Below are 16,040 nucleotides of genomic sequence, written 5' to 3'. Positions count from 1 at the left end.
ACACTCCTAGGCTCAAGTTATTCACCCACCGCAGCCTCCCAAAGTGCTAGCAACCGCGCCCTACCTTTGGCACCCTTGTTGACAACCAATTGATCATAAATGTGGTTTGTTTCTGGGTTCTTGATTCTATTCCATTGATGTATCTATTATTTATTTAGAAACGAAGTCTTGCTCTTCTTGCCCAGGTTAGAGTGCAATGGTACGATCTTGGCTCACTGCAATCTCCACCTCCTGGGTTCAAGTGATTCTCCTGCCCCAGCGTCCCAAATAGCTGGGATTACAGGCACCCGCCACCATGACCAGCTAAATTTTTGTATTTCTAGTAAAGACAGGGTTTCACCATGTTGGCCAGGCTGGTCTCGAACTCCTGACCTCAGATGATCTGCACTCTGGGCCTCCCAAAGTGCTGGGATTACAGGCGTGAGCCACCACGCCCTGCCATGTATCTATTATTATTATTATTATTATTATTATTATTATTATTATTTACTTTTTGAGTCAGAGTCTCGCTCTGTCGCCCAGGCTGGAGTGCAGTGGCGGGATCTCGGCTCACTGCAACCTCTGCCTCCTGGATTTTCCTGCCTCACCCTCCCAGGTAGCTGGGATTACAGCTGCACACCATCACGCCCGGCTAATTTTTGTATTTTTAGTAGAGACGGGGTTTCATGTTGGGCAGGCTGCTCTCGAACTCCTGACCTCAAGTGATCTGCCCGCTTGGCTAGTACCACACTGTCTTGATTGTTGTTGCTTTGTAAGTTTTGAAATCCCAGAGTGTGAGTCCTCCAACTTTGTTCTTTTTTTTTTTTTTTTTTTTTTTAATGGATTCTTGCTCTGTCACCAGGCTGGAGTGCAGTGGTGCGATCTCAGCTCACTGCAACCTCGGACTCCCTGGTTCAAGCAATTATCCTGGCTCAGCCTCCCAAGTAGCTGGGCTTAAAGGTACGTGCCACCACGCCCAGCTAATTTTTGTATTTTTAGTAGAGATGGGGTCTCACCACGTTGGCCAGCATGGTCTCCTGACCTCAGGTGATCCACCTGCCTCGACCTCCCAAAGTGCTAGGATTACAAGGCATGAACCACTGCGATCTGCCTGTTACTCCTTTTCAATATTCTTTTGCCACCTCTGGGTCTCTTGAGTTTCCAGTTGTCATCTTTCTTGTCAATCTTTGTGAAAATGAATCACTACCTTTAATTTTACATCATTGAGACCACTGCAATTATTATTATTTTGAGGCGGAGTCTCGCTTTGTTGCCCAGGCTGGAGGGCAATGGTGCGATCTCGGCTTACTGCAAACTCTGCCTCCGGGTTCAAGCGATTCTTCCGCCTTAGGCTCCCAAGTAGCTGGGATTACAGGTGTGCACCACCGCCACGGCTAATTTTTTAATTTTTTTTTTTTTTTGAGACGAAGTTTCGCTCTTGCCTAGGCTGGAGTGCAATGGCGTGATCTCGGCTCACCGCAACCTCCGCCTCCTGGATTCAAGCGATTCTCCTGCCTCAGCCTCCCGAGTAGCTGGGATTACAGGCATGCGCCACCACGCCCAGCTAGTTTTGTATTTTTAGCAGAGACGGGGTTTCTCCATGTTGGTCAGGCTGTTCTTGAACTTCCGACCTCAAGTGATCCGCCCGCCTTGGCCTCCCAAAGTGCTGAGATTACAGGCGTAAGCCACCCCGCCTGGTCTTAATTTTAATTTCAATTTTTACTAGAGACGTAGTCTCCCTATTCCCCAGGCTGGTCTCAAACTCCTGAGCTCAAGCGATTCTCTCGCCTTGGCCTCCCGAAGCACTGGGAAACAGACGTGAGCCACCCCAGTCAGCCTCCTTTTGGGATTCTTGCAACTTTTCTGTAGGTGAGAAATTATGTCAAAGTAGAACCTGGACAAAGGAAATACTCCCTTCATCCCCTGAGCACTCCACGAGGTGAAAGCTTCCTTTTCCCATTGGTCCAGTCCTTGCCCATTGGTCCAGCCCCGCCCTACACCCATTGGTTCCGCTACCTTCTATTGGCTCAACCTCCCTTTGGCCCCGCCCCGCCAATTAGTTCAGCCCCAGTCCATTGATGTCCAGCACTCTCCCATTGGTCCAGGCCCTCCACCATAGGCTCACCCCTTGCCCATTGATTCGGTCCCCGCCCATTGGTCCCACCCCCACCCACGGGCCCCGCCCTCCCCGCTGCCCCTCACTGGCCCACCTTGCGCCATTCTCCAGCAACAAGAATACACTTGGCATTCTCCAGCAACGCGGTGCGGTACCGTGTTGACTCCAAGCGCTAGGAGCCGCAGGTTCCTGGTTGCTGTTTTCCTGTGATGCTTGGCGGCGGCGGCCAAAGCGGCCCCAGCACCGCGCCCTGGGCTCACTGCGGCTCTCCTATCATCCCGGGGTCGTCCCGATCCGCCTGCACCCTTCTCCCCACCCGAGCCTCCCTCTGGCTGCGCGTCATCTACTGGCTCGCGGAGGGCGCCGCTCTACCCTGGGAGACCCCGCGCCCCCGCCTCACGGCCTGCCCACCTCCTCTCGCTCTAAAGCAGCCGCTGGGGGAGCCCCAGGTCTGGCAGGTCCATGTCGAGGTGCCCTGGGCTCCCGCACGACCCGCGGCCTCCTGCGTCCCGCACCTCTTGTGTCCTGCAGCCGCCCGCTTCCTCTCTGGGAGCCCTTCCTTCCCTAAGTCTGTCCACATCCCCTGCGGTTCCTCTGAAATCCGCTCCCCCCAATTCCGGAACCACGGCTCTTCCGAGCGCTCTTCGTCCCCGCCTCCCCAGTCCCCAGTCGTCCTCCGCGTTCTGTATCCCCCTGCACCACACCGCTCCCTCCCTCCCTGCCCTCCGCACTGGGACCCTCGGGGACCAAAATCGTCCAAGATGCCTTTCCTGGTGTCGAGTTTATGTTAAAGGGTAGGGTGGGGAGACCAAAAAGCAGTCGATATGGTAACCACGGGGACGCCGTGTGTCCGAGTCGGGCGCCTTTTGGCGGAGGCGGGACGGGAGGAGGGGCTGCGGCTCGTGCCCTGGGCTGCGACAATGTGGACCCCATTGCAATTCTCCAACGGCTGCCACCCGCAGTGTCAACACACAGGTCCCCTCCATCCCTCCCAGTCGCCCACCTCCTATCCCTGCAGAAGGCACCTTAGAGCCAATGTCTGGGCCTTAAGGAGCCTGGGTGGGGGTCAGGCGAGTGGGCTGAGCGGGACGGAGGCTGCGGGGAGGAACCGCACTGCCTGGGTCCTGGGGAGGCTGTTGGACGGCCGCTGAGTCCGCGCGCATCCTCCCCTGGCCGCCAGGAGCATCGGCCAGAATGTCTCCACATTTCGGCCCTGAACCCGGATGAGGCCCTGCCCAGCGCTCAGTGCTGTCCAAGGAAAATGAGACCTCGAGGTGAAAAGCGCAAAGGCTGTGCACGCAAGGGCCAAGCGGAGGATGCGTTATTACTGTTTTCTTCTTGATGATAAAACCAGGTGTTGACAAATTGCCGGAGAGTTCAGCATTCACAGGCCGTGGGTTGAATGTAACTTGCATCCTTCCACTGCGGAAATCTCACTTCTAGAACTCTGTCCTAGGAACATAACAAGGCTATTTCAGGATTGCTTACAACCTGGAAGCAACTGGGATGTGTCTGGCCATTGGAGCTGGTGGATTTCACGCATCCCTGCAGTGGGCATCAAGCAGCAAAAAGGATGTGCAGCATTCATACAAGGGAACACATTTGTAACTCATTATGAAAAAATGTGTGGGTCGGGCGCGGTGGCTCATACCTGTAATCCCAGTACTTTGGGTGGTGGAGAGAGGCAGATCACTTGAGGTCAAGAGTTCAAGACCAGCCTGGCCAACATGGCGAAACCCCGTCTCTACTAAAAACACAAAAATTACCCAGGCATGGTGGCGTGCCCCTGTAGTCTCAGTTACTCGGGAGGCTGAGGCAGGAGAATCACTTGAACCCGGGAGGCAGAGGTTGCAGTGAGCCGAGATCTCCCCACTGCACTCTAGCCTGGGCGACAGAGCGAGACTGTCTCAACAAGTGTGGCATCACCTTGATTTTCTGAAAATAGAAAAATTGAAAAAATATATATTTTCTGGCCAGGCACAGTGGCTCACGCCTGTAATCCTAGCCCTTTGGGAGGCTGAGGCAGGCGGATCACCTGAGGTCGGGAGTTCGAGACCAGCCTGACCAACATGGAGAAACCCTGTCTCTACTAAAAATGCAAAATTAGCCGGGTGTGGTGGTGCATGCATGTATGTCATACTCGAGAGACTCAGGCAGGAGAATCACTTGGACCCGGGAGGCAGAGGTTGCGGTGAGCCAAGATCGCACCACTCCACTCCAGCCTGGGCAACAAGAGTGAAACTCTGGCTAAAAAAAAAAAAAAAAAAAAAAAAAAAAGTATATATATACACACACACACATATAGTTTTTAAAAATTTACCTCTAAGTAGTGGAATTACTGGAGGTAATTTGTAATTTTTCTCTCTTTCAAAATTAAAATTAATGACATCTACACTCAGCAACCACACATACGGGAGGGGTACACCGTTCTTGGAGCTACTGCAATACCAGGTCAATGCGTGGAGTGAACTGAGTTAGCTCCTACTGCAATCCCCTGCTCCAAAAATCCACTTTATATACATTTTTTTAGACAGGGTCTCACCATGTCGCCCAAGCTGGAGCTCAGTGGTGCCATCATGGCTCACTGCAGCCTTGACTTCCTGGGCTCAAGCGATCCTCCAGCCTCAGCCTCTTGAGTAGCTGGATTGTAGGTGAGCTCAGGTGATCCTCCTGGCTCAGCTTCCCCAGTAGCTGGGACTACAGGCACACACCACCACCACACCTGGCTAATTTTTATATTTGTTTTGTAGAGTCAGGGTCTCACTATGTTGCCCAGGCTGGCCCCCACTGGGTCGGCCTCTTGTCATATATCCCGGGGCACCCAGACTCCTCAGTGGTCCTTAGCCTCAGGTTCATAGATTCATCAGTCAGGGATTTCTGTTTCCTCTGTGGCTCTGCAGGGGGCGGGGTTGTGACCTATTTACCACTAGATCCCGCTTGGGCCTGTATATCAAGGTCCCCAAGAAGTGAAGGGGCAAGAAAGCAGCAGAATTTTTAAATTTTTCAATTTACTTTAAAAAATTAATGTTTTGCCGGGCGTGGTGGCTCAAGCCTGTAATCCCAGCACTTTGGGAGGCCGGGACGGGCGGATCATGAGGTCAGGAGATCGAGACCATCCTGGCTAACACAGTGAAACCCTGTCTCTACTAAAAATACAAAAAAAAAACTAGCCAGGCGAGGTGGCGGGTACCTGTAGTCCCAGCTACTCGGGAGGCTGACGCAGGAGAATGGCGTAAACCCGGGAGGCGGAGCTTGCAGTGAGCTGAGATCCGGCCACTGCACTCCAGTCCGGGCGACAGAGCAAGACTCTGCCTCAAAAAAAAAAAAAAAAAAAAATTAATGTTTTAAAATTTGTGTTTGGATCTAAAATGTGAATGAATATTCATAATTGCATTTTTGTTTGTTTTTGAGATGGAGTTTTGCTCTTGTTGCCCAGGCTGGAGTGCAATGGCATGATCTTGGCTCACTGCAACTTTCATATCCGGGGTTCAAGTGATTCTCCTGCCTCAGCCTCCCGAGCAGATGGGATTACAGATGCCCACTGCCATGCCCGGCCAATTTTTTGTATTTTTGAGTGGAGACAGGGTTCACCATGTTGGCTAGGTTTGTCTCCAACTCCTGACCTCAGGTGATCCACCTGCCTTGGCCTCTCAAAGTATTGGGATTACAGGCGTGAGCCACCATGCCCGGCCTTAATTGCAATTTTTTTGTTTTTTTTTTTTTGAGACAGAGTCTCGCTCTGTCGCCCAGGCTGGAGTGCAGTGGCCGGATCTCAGCTCACTGCAAGCTCCGCCTCCCGGGTTCACGCCATTCTCCTGCCTCAGCCTCCCGAGTAGCTGGGACTACAGGCGCCCGCCACCTCGCCCGGCTAGTTTTTTGTATTTTTAGTAGAGACGGTGTTTCACCGTGTTCGCCAGGATGGTCTCAATCTCCTGACCTCGTGATCCACCCGTCTCGGCCTCCCAAAGTGCTGGGATTACAAGCTTGAGCCACTGCGCCCAGCCTATTGCAATTTTTTAAAAAGTTATTTGTTTTTTGAGATGGAGACTTGCTCTGTCACTCAGACTGGAGTGCAGTGGCATGATCTCAGCTTACTGCAACCTCCACCTCCTGGGTTCAAGCCATTCTCCTGCCTCAGCCTCCCGAGTAGCTGGGACTAGAGGCACCCACCACCACGCCTGGCTAATTTTTTTATTTTTTTTTAGTAGAGACAGGGTTTCGCCATGTTGGCCAGGCTGGTGTTAAAATCCTGACCTTAGCTGGTCCGCCCGCCTCAGCTCTCGAAGGCTGGGATTACAGGCATGAGCCACTGCACCCGGCCTATAAGTTCAATTTTAATATCAAATTGCTAACACTAGGCCAGGCACGATGGCTTGCACCTATAATCCCAGCACTTTGGGAGGCCGAGATGGGAAGATCACTTGAGCCCAAGAGTTTGAGACCAGCCTGGCCAACATAGCGAGACCCTATCTCCTCAAAAACTCAAAAAAGTAGCCAAGCCTGCCTGTAGTCTCAGCTGCTCAGGAGGCTGAGGTGGGAGGATGATTGCTTGAGCCTGGAAGGTCTGCTGCACTCCAGCCTGGGCAACAGAGCAGAACCCCGTCCCTGTCTCAAAAAAATAAATAAATAAATAAATAAAAAATAAAGAACAGAAGGAGAGGGGCTCCAGGATATGGGTGGCAAAAAAAGGCAACATGGGGTCCTAACCTGGCCATTTTTGTCCTCACTGCTCACTGGGATGTCGTGTGGATGACGCTGGGTGACGTCACAGAACCAGCGGTGATCCTCTCAGGCAGACTCACGTTAACATGGCTATGACTGGGAAGGTTGTGCTCAGAGGCGGAGGCAGAATGGTTTTGGAGTCTGCTGCCTGCATTCTCCAAATGGTTTGGCAAAAGAGAAGTGTGTGGAGGAGAGACAGAGGAAGGGAGAGAGAAAAAAGAGGAGAGAGAGACGGAAGGAGAGCCGGGGGGCTACGCAGTATGCCCTGCGTGCTCCTGCAACTTTTATGCTCCAAATGTTTAAAAATAAAACCAGAGGGTGAGGAAAACAGTGCTGTGGCCAGGCCCAGTATGCAGGCTCCAGCTCCCTAGTATGTATCTTCCTCCTGGCCAACTGCCAACGCCACTGAAAGACTCAGGCCCAGGTGCACCCTTGCTGTTCCCCCAACTCCACTTAAGGGGGCACCAAAAATGCTCCCCAGCTCCTGGCCCTGCTGCTGCACAGTCACCCCTCACTGCCAGGTAAGGCTTCCCAGGCAACAGCAGGAGGGGCCTGATGGTGCCACACCGAGTACAGGGCAGGGGTGCCCCACAGTGACCCTGCTCTCTGACCCATCCCAGCCTCCTCTTCCTCACTCCCACTTCTTGAGGTTGCACCCGACACGTCCTGCCCTGACATCCTCAGGCGTCCTTAACATCTGACAAGAACAGATAGCCAAGAGTACTTGGGAACAGGCCTCCAGCAGTGGCTCACACCTGTAATCCCAGCACTTTGGGAGGCCGAGGCGAGCAAATCACCTGAGGTCAAGAGTTCCAGACCAGCCTGGCTAACATGGTGAAACCCCATATCTACTAAAAATACAAAAACTTAGCCAGGCATGGTGGTGCACACCTGTGGTCCCAGCTACTTGGGAGGCTGAAGCAGGAGAATCGCTTGAACCTGGGAGGTGGCAGTTGCAGTGAGCCAAGATCGCACCACTGCACTCCAGCCTGGGCAACAGAGTGAGACCCCATCTCAAAAAACAAAACAAAACAAACAAACAAAAGAAACACTTGGGAAAGGAGAAAGCATGGTGGAGAACACAGAAGCCATTTGAATATAGAATCAGGGCCTGGCATGGTGGCTCATGCCTGTAATCCCAGCACTTTGAGAGGCTGAGGTAGGCAGATTACCTGAGGTTAGGAGTTCACTACCAGCCTGGCCAACATGGTGAAAACCCATCTCTACTAAATATATAAAAATTAGCCAGGCATGGTGGCGGGCGCCTGTAATCCCAGCTACTTGGGAGGCTGAGTCAAGAGAATCGCTTGAACCCGGGAGGTCGTGATTGCAGTGAGTCCAGACTATGCCACTGCACTCCAGCCTGAGCGACAAGAGTGAAATTCCACCTCAAAACAAACAAACAAACAAACAAACAAACAAACAAACAAACAAAACCCTAACATTGCCTTGAGCCCAGAGACAGTTTTAAAAGAATGAGGACTGCATGGGAAGCCTCTCGGAGGCTCGCTGACTTGAGAGCTCAAGTAGGGTAGCTGTGCTTCCTTCATCTCCCCTCCAGCAGGGGTGGCACCCAGGGGACCAGGACAGGAACTCCGGTTCCCTCAGCCCACAAACCCCCTGGAAAGAACATGACAGGCAGGCCGCATGTGCTTTTGTCAGTTTCCTCCCTGAACCCACCCATGAGCTGCAGGCCTACCTCTCCCTCAGCAGAATCCTGGAGCTACCATTCTCAGCAAGGCTGAGCTGCCTTAGTGCCTGGGAGCTGTCAGCCTGGGAGGCTTCATGGAGGAAGCGAGACTTGGGTCAGGGAGGGCAGTGATTAAGGGGCACTCTGGAAAGGCCCGGTAAGGGCTGGGGTGGGGAGACCCAGGGGTGGTGGCATCAGAGCTGAGCCTCAAAGGACCTAGAAGCCTGGAATGTTTAAAACCTGCCCATTATGGGGTCTAGCAAACAGCTTCTTTTATTCTTGTTTGAAAGTACTTTTCTGCTTACAAAAGTAACTTATACTTGATCTAAAAAGAAAAGAAAGAAAGAAATTACACAATGTTGAAAGCAAAGATTCACCGATTGGGCCCCAGAAGCCCTGCGGACAGAGATGAGCCTATGGCTGGATTGGTGGCCTGGGAGGATGCACTGTTGTCAAGGTTACAGGGACTTGCCAGTTGCCACAGGGCAGGGGGCGGAGTTCTCCCCAGCAGCCTCAGGAGGCCCCGCTCCTAATCCACTGTCTTCTGTTCTGTCTGCCTCTGCAAGAGAAGAGGGTGGATCAGGCTGGTGTCAATGGAGAAGGGAGGGCTGAGCTTGGGTGTTGGGGGTCTACCAGGCCTCACTCTCACCCCAACCAGTGGATGTTCCAGGGCCAGAAGCCTCTGCCTGACTGAGAAGTGACTGCCACTCAGGGATACTGCTTCCAAGGCCACCAGCCCAGGGCCACAAAAGCTGCTAAAATCATTTCCAGGAAACATGAGGCCAAGTTTGTGCTGAGCACTGTGGGAAGCCGCCCACGCCTCTGCTGGACCTGGGGTGGGGATGGAAGGACGGAGGAGTTGGCAGGTAGGGGTGGTCGATGCTCGAGGGTGACTGCCGGCGGGACCCCTGGGGCCTGATGGAGCCCTGCTCTGCCTTTCATCTGGAGAAGATAGCTGTGCTCCAATTCTCACAAAGGGCCTAGATGGATCCCAGCAGTAAGCAGGAGTCTCAAAGGGGCTGGGAAGACCTTGAGATGGTCTCATTCCACAGAGCTAACAGACCCTGAGCCAAACTCCAACCCCCTCTGCCCTCTGCAGGGACCTCCTGGTGGCCTCAGGGTGGTGACTTCACTCCTCTGAGCCCTGCCTCCCACAGGCTGTGGGGACTGTACCCTCTGCCCAAGGTTGGCGGGAGAAGCCAGGGAGACACACAGAGGCTCTCTGTGTCATCCAGGACTGGATGGTGGGGGCTTCGCAGTGAGAGCCAGGCACTCCCGCCAGCTCTGGGAGGACGGGGTCCCTCTGAGTTCCACAGCACTGCTCACACCAGGCCTGAAACTCCAGCAAAGGAATGGAGGCCGAGGGGTCCATTAGGTTCCCTGAGAGCTCCAAGCCTGTGGCTTTGGACACCACCATCTCAGGCATTCTGGGGTCTCAGCCCCGGGGAGGCTATGGGGCTGTGTGACCTCACAGCCACTCACCCCTCAATTTTCATCAGTGAGGCAGGGTCCCTGCACTGCCAGCAAACTGAAGGAACCCTAAGAGCACCCCTTTTTCTTACAATGGGCTGCCAGTCTGAGTATCCTGGCTGACCCCAGGGGCCACCTGTACAGAGGTCACAAGCCAAGGCCACCTGCTACGACTTTTCTTCTTCTCAGGGCATGGCAGAGCACACTCCTAGTCGGGAAGAAACCCCAACTCATCTTCTTCCCACCCACTGGGCAGCCCCCTGCCCTATCTCTCTGGAACTTCCAGCTCAAAAGGTGTACCCAGCCCATTTCCTCTGCTGCCTAGGGCCCTGCCCCCACTGCTGCCTGCCCTGGTAGAGCCCAGAGGCAGGACCTGTGGACCTGAGGCCCTGCTGTGGGGCCAGGAGGGGGCCTGTCCTCCTGCAGGGGACAGCGGGGCAGGGCCTGGGCCACCTCAGGGAGAGCTGGGTGCAGGGAAAGGGGCAGCCCTGCTCTCATCCCATCTCTGCTACCATGCCCCACCTGGCTGTATCCCCCAAGTCTAGATGACAGAAATGTCTAGTATACAGCAGGGGTAGAGCCAAGGGCCCTGGGGAGTAGGAGCAGGGGCTGAAGACGCTCAGTGTCTCCATCCATCGCATCACTCCCACAGCAAAGCAGAGGGAATGAACCTGACCCATCACCTCCAGCCAGCCTGCAGCAGCTGGGGCCACACCCCCAGTCCCACTCCCCCACGGGACCTGTGAGCCCCGAGCTCTTTCTCCCTGGAGGCTTGTCGGGGGGTGATTGCTTGGGCAGAGGAGGTAGGAAGGGCAGGTGAAGCCCCAGAGAGCCAGGCTGAGGTCACCGCCTTGGTCTGCTGGGGGGTCTCATCCTGCGTGCCTCGAGTCTCCAGAGCCCAGCCTGCACACAGCTGCTGTTCAGTGGATGTTGCTAAGTGACTGAACAGTGAGTGAGACAACAGGAGCTTTCTAGAACATATAGAAAGGTGACCCATCAAGCTCCTGGCCTTAGAGACCCTCACTGAGCAGCTGCAAGCCAAGACCTTGAAGCTGCCAGCAGCTGCCTGTGGGCCCCACCACACCCTCAGATGCTCCCGTGTGAAGGAGTCAGTGGGCAGCGCATTCCAGAGTGGGGAATAGACGCAGAGAGGCAAGACCACTCAGAGGCAGGGTTGGAGGTTGGGGGATGCCCAGGCCTGTGCCCTAACCCCTGTGCCACTACTCCCCACATGTGGTCAAAGTCAGGGAACGAGGACCTGCACAACAGGGAGAAGGGCCTGATGGAGCCAGCATGGCTGTGGGGGCCACCCTGGGAGGTGCCAAGCTCTCCTGGGGGGCCGCTGTGGAGCCTCACCTGGGTCCTGCCTGCTGCGTTTCTGCTCAGGCTCTTGAGGGGCTGCCTCAATGGCCCGCTGGGCCTCGGGGTGGATCTGGAGGAGGGCCTTGGCAAGGGTGGCGGGGCCGGGCACCCCCAAGGACATGACACAGTGCACGCCCTTGCGTTTGGCCCCCGCCACCTTGGTGCTGTCTTTGGAGGCTGTGAGCAGGACCAGTTTGGAGAACTTTCTGGGCTTCCTGGGGGCTGCCGGGACGACTTCTGTGCCTGGCTCGGGGGACGGCTCTTGGCCAGCCTTCACACTCTCGCCCTCCTGCTCGCTGGGCTCGGGCAGGGGCATCCCTGGATCCAGGGCCTGTCCCTCAGGCCACGCTCAGCCCCCAGCAGGTGGATTTCTCCTACTCCCAGGCAAGCAACCTGGAGTCCAGCGGTTCCGTCCTAAGGAAGGAAGCAAATTTCCGTCAGTGGACGAAGCCCTTGGGGGGCTCTAGATGCGGCTCTGGGAGGGAGGTGGGCAGATGGGGCTGCCTCACTGCTCGCTGGAGCCAAGGCTGGCGGGGGCCCTGATGGAACTAGGCTTCTGTTCTGCCAGTTCCTCTCCGGGCAGCCTTGGGTATGTCACCCTCATCTAACCCCACTTTCCCCATCTGGAAAATGTGCACAATAAACACTCTTCACAAGGGGCCATCAGAGTGACTAACGGACTAAGAGCTCAGCCACTACCGATGGGCCTCCCACGTGCTGAGCACAAAGGGTTTCCACCCTGTGGACTGTTTCCAGTCCCCACTCCCACCCCTGTTATGACAGCAGGCTGTGCTTATGGACCCAGTCACAGTTGAGGACACTGAGGCATGCCAGGGTGATCCACACAGCCAGAGTGGCAGAGCTAGAGTGGACACAGAGCCCATGACCACACAGCATCTGATGTACTTCGTCCATGTTAACTGACACCGGTGTCCCTGGGCACCAAGCATCAGAGCTAAGCACTTTGGGGACATGAGCTCAGTTTGTGTTGTCACAGGGAGCATAGGCCAGGCACCTGCCAGCACTTTGCAGACCACAGCACTGCAGCTGGCCCTGGAAGGTGGGACAACCAGATCCAGTTGCATCCCTGTCTGGAGGCCTACAGTCTCCCCAACCCGCTGGTTCTCACACCAACCTTGTCTGAGCTGGTGTTGGCGCTGCCCTGGCTCAGTGGGGACAGCGATGTGATGTCGTGGATCCCACAGTCACTGAGGGCTCCTTGGCTTCTGGCCTAGAGAAGAAGAAAGGATGGGTTATAACCTTGTAGGGGCAAGCGCCAGGCTCTGGTTGGCCTGGAGACCCGGTCCTGAGGTGCTGTAGCACCAGTGTGGGGTGGCCTTTCTGTCTTTTGGGGGGCGATTGGGTGGTGGGCCGATGATGTGGACTTTCCCAGCCTACAGTTTAAGCCTAGACAGAAGACTGCAGCCTGGGCAGCCACCTAGCCCCCTGTCCAGGACCCAGGCAGGACAAGGCCCAGGGATGCCCACTTTTCCCTCGGGGCCAATCCCCCAACCTGGGCTTGAGGTTCTCATGGTAGGGCCGGGCGCGGTGGCTCAAGCCTGTAATCCCAGCACTTTGGGAGGCCGAGACGGGCGGATCACGAGGTCAGCAGTTCGAGACCATCCTGGCTAACACGGTGAAACCCCGTCTCTACTAAAAAATACAAAAAAGCTAGCCGGGCGAGGTGGCTGGCGCCTGTAGTCCCAGCTACTCGGGAGGCTGAGGCAGGAGAATGGCGTAAACCCGGGAGGCAGAGCTTGCAGTGAGCTGAGATCCGGCCACTGCACTCCAGCCCGAGGGACAGAGCGAGACTCCGTCTCAAAAAAAAAAAAAAAAAAAAAGAGGTTCTCATGGTCTCCTTGGACCCCTCCCAATGCGTCTGGTCTGAGGGGTCCATGCCCAGTACCCTGGCGTTTTCTAGGACCCTACTGTCCATGAGAGGGGCCTGAGGATGCAGGGCTGGAGGAGGGGGTTGCGGGCCTTGTCCTGAGAGCTCCCCTCTGTAGTCCTCTGACCACTAAACAAAAGCAGATGTGAAGCCCCCACTCCAGGGGCACCTTCTCGAGGGGGTGCGCACTCGAAGAAATGCGCCAGGCAGCAAGTCACATGACTGCAGAGTACCGCAGGGATCGGGGTCGCGTTATCCATCCACCTCCGGACAAGCCAACCCCTGTTCCTCCCGTGCGGCCCTTCCGGCTCTGCTCATCTGCCTCACAGGGCGATGTGGGGATGCCGGAGACCTGGGGAGCCCTGGGAACCTGCGGTGGCAATGACCTGGCCAGCCACTCCGGCGGAAACAGGTTACGGGAGGCCCCAACCACATAGCGCCCTGCCTCACACGCTGATTGGCTCCGGCGCACGTCCCTCTGGCGGCCGATCTCCCCCCGCCTCCCACGCTCCGCAGCCTGAACCGGAGGTCCGGGCAGGAATAAATGCCAGGATCCCTGACCCCACGTCCGAGTCCACCCCGGGTCCTCTAGCGCCTCCCGCCGTGTAGGCTCTGCGACCGCAGCGCTCCTAGAGTCGGAAAAACATGCAGCCTCTTGCATACCCAGCGTGTAAATTCCTGCAAGATACAGCAGTTCGTCCCCGCAAGGCTGGCAGGGACCCAGACCTAGCAGCCTGCTCCAGGCCGGCGGCCCTTCCCCGAGACCTCCACACTCACTCTGACCCCCAGACTGCACGCCTCCTTATATTAGGTTAGTGCAAAAGTAATTGCGGTTTTGCCACTGCTTTCAATGACAAAACCGCAATTAATTTTCACCAACCTAATATTTGGCACCTGAGGCACCTCCTTGCCATTCCATAGTCCCAGCCCTGCAGCCAGGCCAACTCTAAGCTGCAGAAAAGGGCCCCAAAGAGGCCGGGTGCGGCGGTTCACGCCTGTAATGCCCCAGCACTTGGGGAGTCCGAGGTGGGCGGATCACAAGGTCGGGAGATCTAGACCATCATGGCTAACACAGTGAAACCCTGTCTCTACTAAAAATACAAAAAATTAGCCAGGCTTGGCGGCGCCTGTAGTCCCAACTACTCAGGAGGCTGAAACAGAATGGCGTGAATCCAGGAGGCGGAGCTTGCAGTGAGCCGAGATCACGCCACTGCACTCCAGCCTGGACGACAGAGCGAGACTCCGTCCCCCCCAAAAAAACAAAAAAGGGCCGTCAGCCCCATCTCAAATTCAAATCCCATAGTAAAGGAACAAGACAGACCTAAACTACTAATTATCCAAAGAGAAAAGTCAGGAAAATAAAAAAATCTCATTAAGCTGTAACAAGAAGGGAATCCTGAAATACGTAAATTGTGTTCTTTATATTGTGAAATATATATTTGGTCTTTGACCCTCTCTCCTAGTATATAATTCCTAAAATTCCTGGAATCTCCAAAATGATGTCTTTTTGTATGCTTAGGTACTGACTGATGGCTTGCAGCCCCCGGGCTGCTTCAGTGGGGCTGGTCACCCAAAAGACCAAGGCAGGGTTAGAGGGTTGGGACTTTCAGCCCCACTTCCAACCTCCAGTAAGGGGAGAGGGCCTGAAGGTTAAGTTGTTCACCAATGGCCTAAGGTTCAATCAATCATGCCAATGTAATGAAGCCTCCATAAAAACCCAAAAGGAGAGAGTTCCCAGAGCTTCCAGGAACACATGGAGTCCTTGGAGGGGTGTGTGGGAGTTGGGAGTGGGATGGGAATGGAAACTGAGCCCCTCCCACACATGCTGCTGCATTTATATACATAATATATATGTATATATGACATACATAATATATATTTAAATATATATGTATTTTAGTTATTTTATTTTTTGAGACAGAATCTCGCTCTGTCGCCAGGCTGGAGTGCAGTGGCGCAATCTTGGCTCACTGCAACCTCCATCTCCTGGGTTCAAGTGATCCTCCTGCCACAGCCTCCCACGTAGCTGGGATTACAGGTGTGCGCCACCACACCCACCTAATTTTTATATTTTTAGTAGAGACGGGGTTTCACCATGTTGGCCAAGATGGTCTTGATCTCTTGAACTCGTGATCCACCCAGCTCAGCCTCCGCGCCTGGCTGCATTTATATTTTCATCTGTGTCCTTTATAATAAAGTGGTAAATGTAAATAAGTTTTTTTTTTTTTTTTTTTTTTTGAGATGGAGTCTTGTTCTGTCTCCCAGGCTGGAGTGCAGTGTTGTGATCTTGGCTCACTGCAACTTCTGCCTCCTGGGTTCAAGATATTCTCCTGTCTAAGTCTCCCAAGTAGCTGGGATTACTGGTGCACACCACCATGCCCAGCTAATTTTTTATATTTTTAGTAGAGATGGGGTTTCATCATGTTGGCCAAGCTGGTGTCGAACTCCTGACCTCAGGTGATCCACCTGCCTCAGCCTCCCAAAGTGCTGAGATTACAGGCGTGAGCTACCACACCTGGCCTGTAAATAGTTTGTTTTTTGGCCGGGCGAGGTGGCTCAAGCCTGTAATCCCAGCACTTTGGGAGGCCGAGACGGGCGGATCACGAGGTCAGGAGATCGAGACCATCCTGGCTAACACGGTGAAACCCCGTCTCTACTAAAAAATACAAAAAAAAACACTAGCCAGGCGAGGTGGTGGGCGCCTGTAGTCCCAGCTACTCGGGAGGCTGAGGCAGGAGAATGGTGTAAACCCGGGAGGCAGAGCTTGCAGTGAGCTGAGATCCGGCCACTGCACTCCAGCCTGGGCGACAGAG

The 16,040-nt window shown here is 54.6% G+C and overlaps 1 protein-coding gene across 3 annotated transcripts in view; it reads right to left on the bottom strand.

The window, feature by feature from the left end:
* Positions 1–8,754: 8,754 nt before the first annotated feature.
* The window catches only part of FLYWCH2 (FLYWCH family member 2), a 14,554-nt gene continuing 7,268 nt past the window's right edge, over positions 8,755–16,040 (bottom strand). For 2 of the 3 annotated variants that reach the window (XM_023197693.2, XM_023197694.1), the window contains exons 2-4: positions 12,475–12,570; positions 11,334–11,753; positions 8,755–9,066 (exon numbers count right to left, since the gene is read on the bottom strand). In XM_023197693.2, coding sequence (XP_023053461.1) covers positions 8,966–9,066; positions 11,334–11,655 — 423 coding nt within the window. In that variant the 5' untranslated portion in view covers positions 11,656–11,753; positions 12,475–12,570 and the 3' untranslated portion in view covers positions 8,755–8,965. Of the gene's footprint in view, positions 9,067–11,333; positions 11,754–12,474; positions 12,571–13,460; positions 14,293–16,040 lie in introns of those variants that run through there. The other variant, XM_023197692.3, reaches the window with a different exon arrangement.

Source organism: Piliocolobus tephrosceles, chromosome 17 (assembly GCF_002776525.5).
Source record: "Piliocolobus tephrosceles isolate RC106 chromosome 17, ASM277652v3, whole genome shotgun sequence".
Lineage (NCBI taxonomy): Eukaryota > Metazoa > Chordata > Mammalia > Primates > Cercopithecidae > Piliocolobus > Piliocolobus tephrosceles.
Note: the sequence above shows the minus strand (reverse complement) of the source record. Positions and strands in the feature narration are given on the sequence as shown.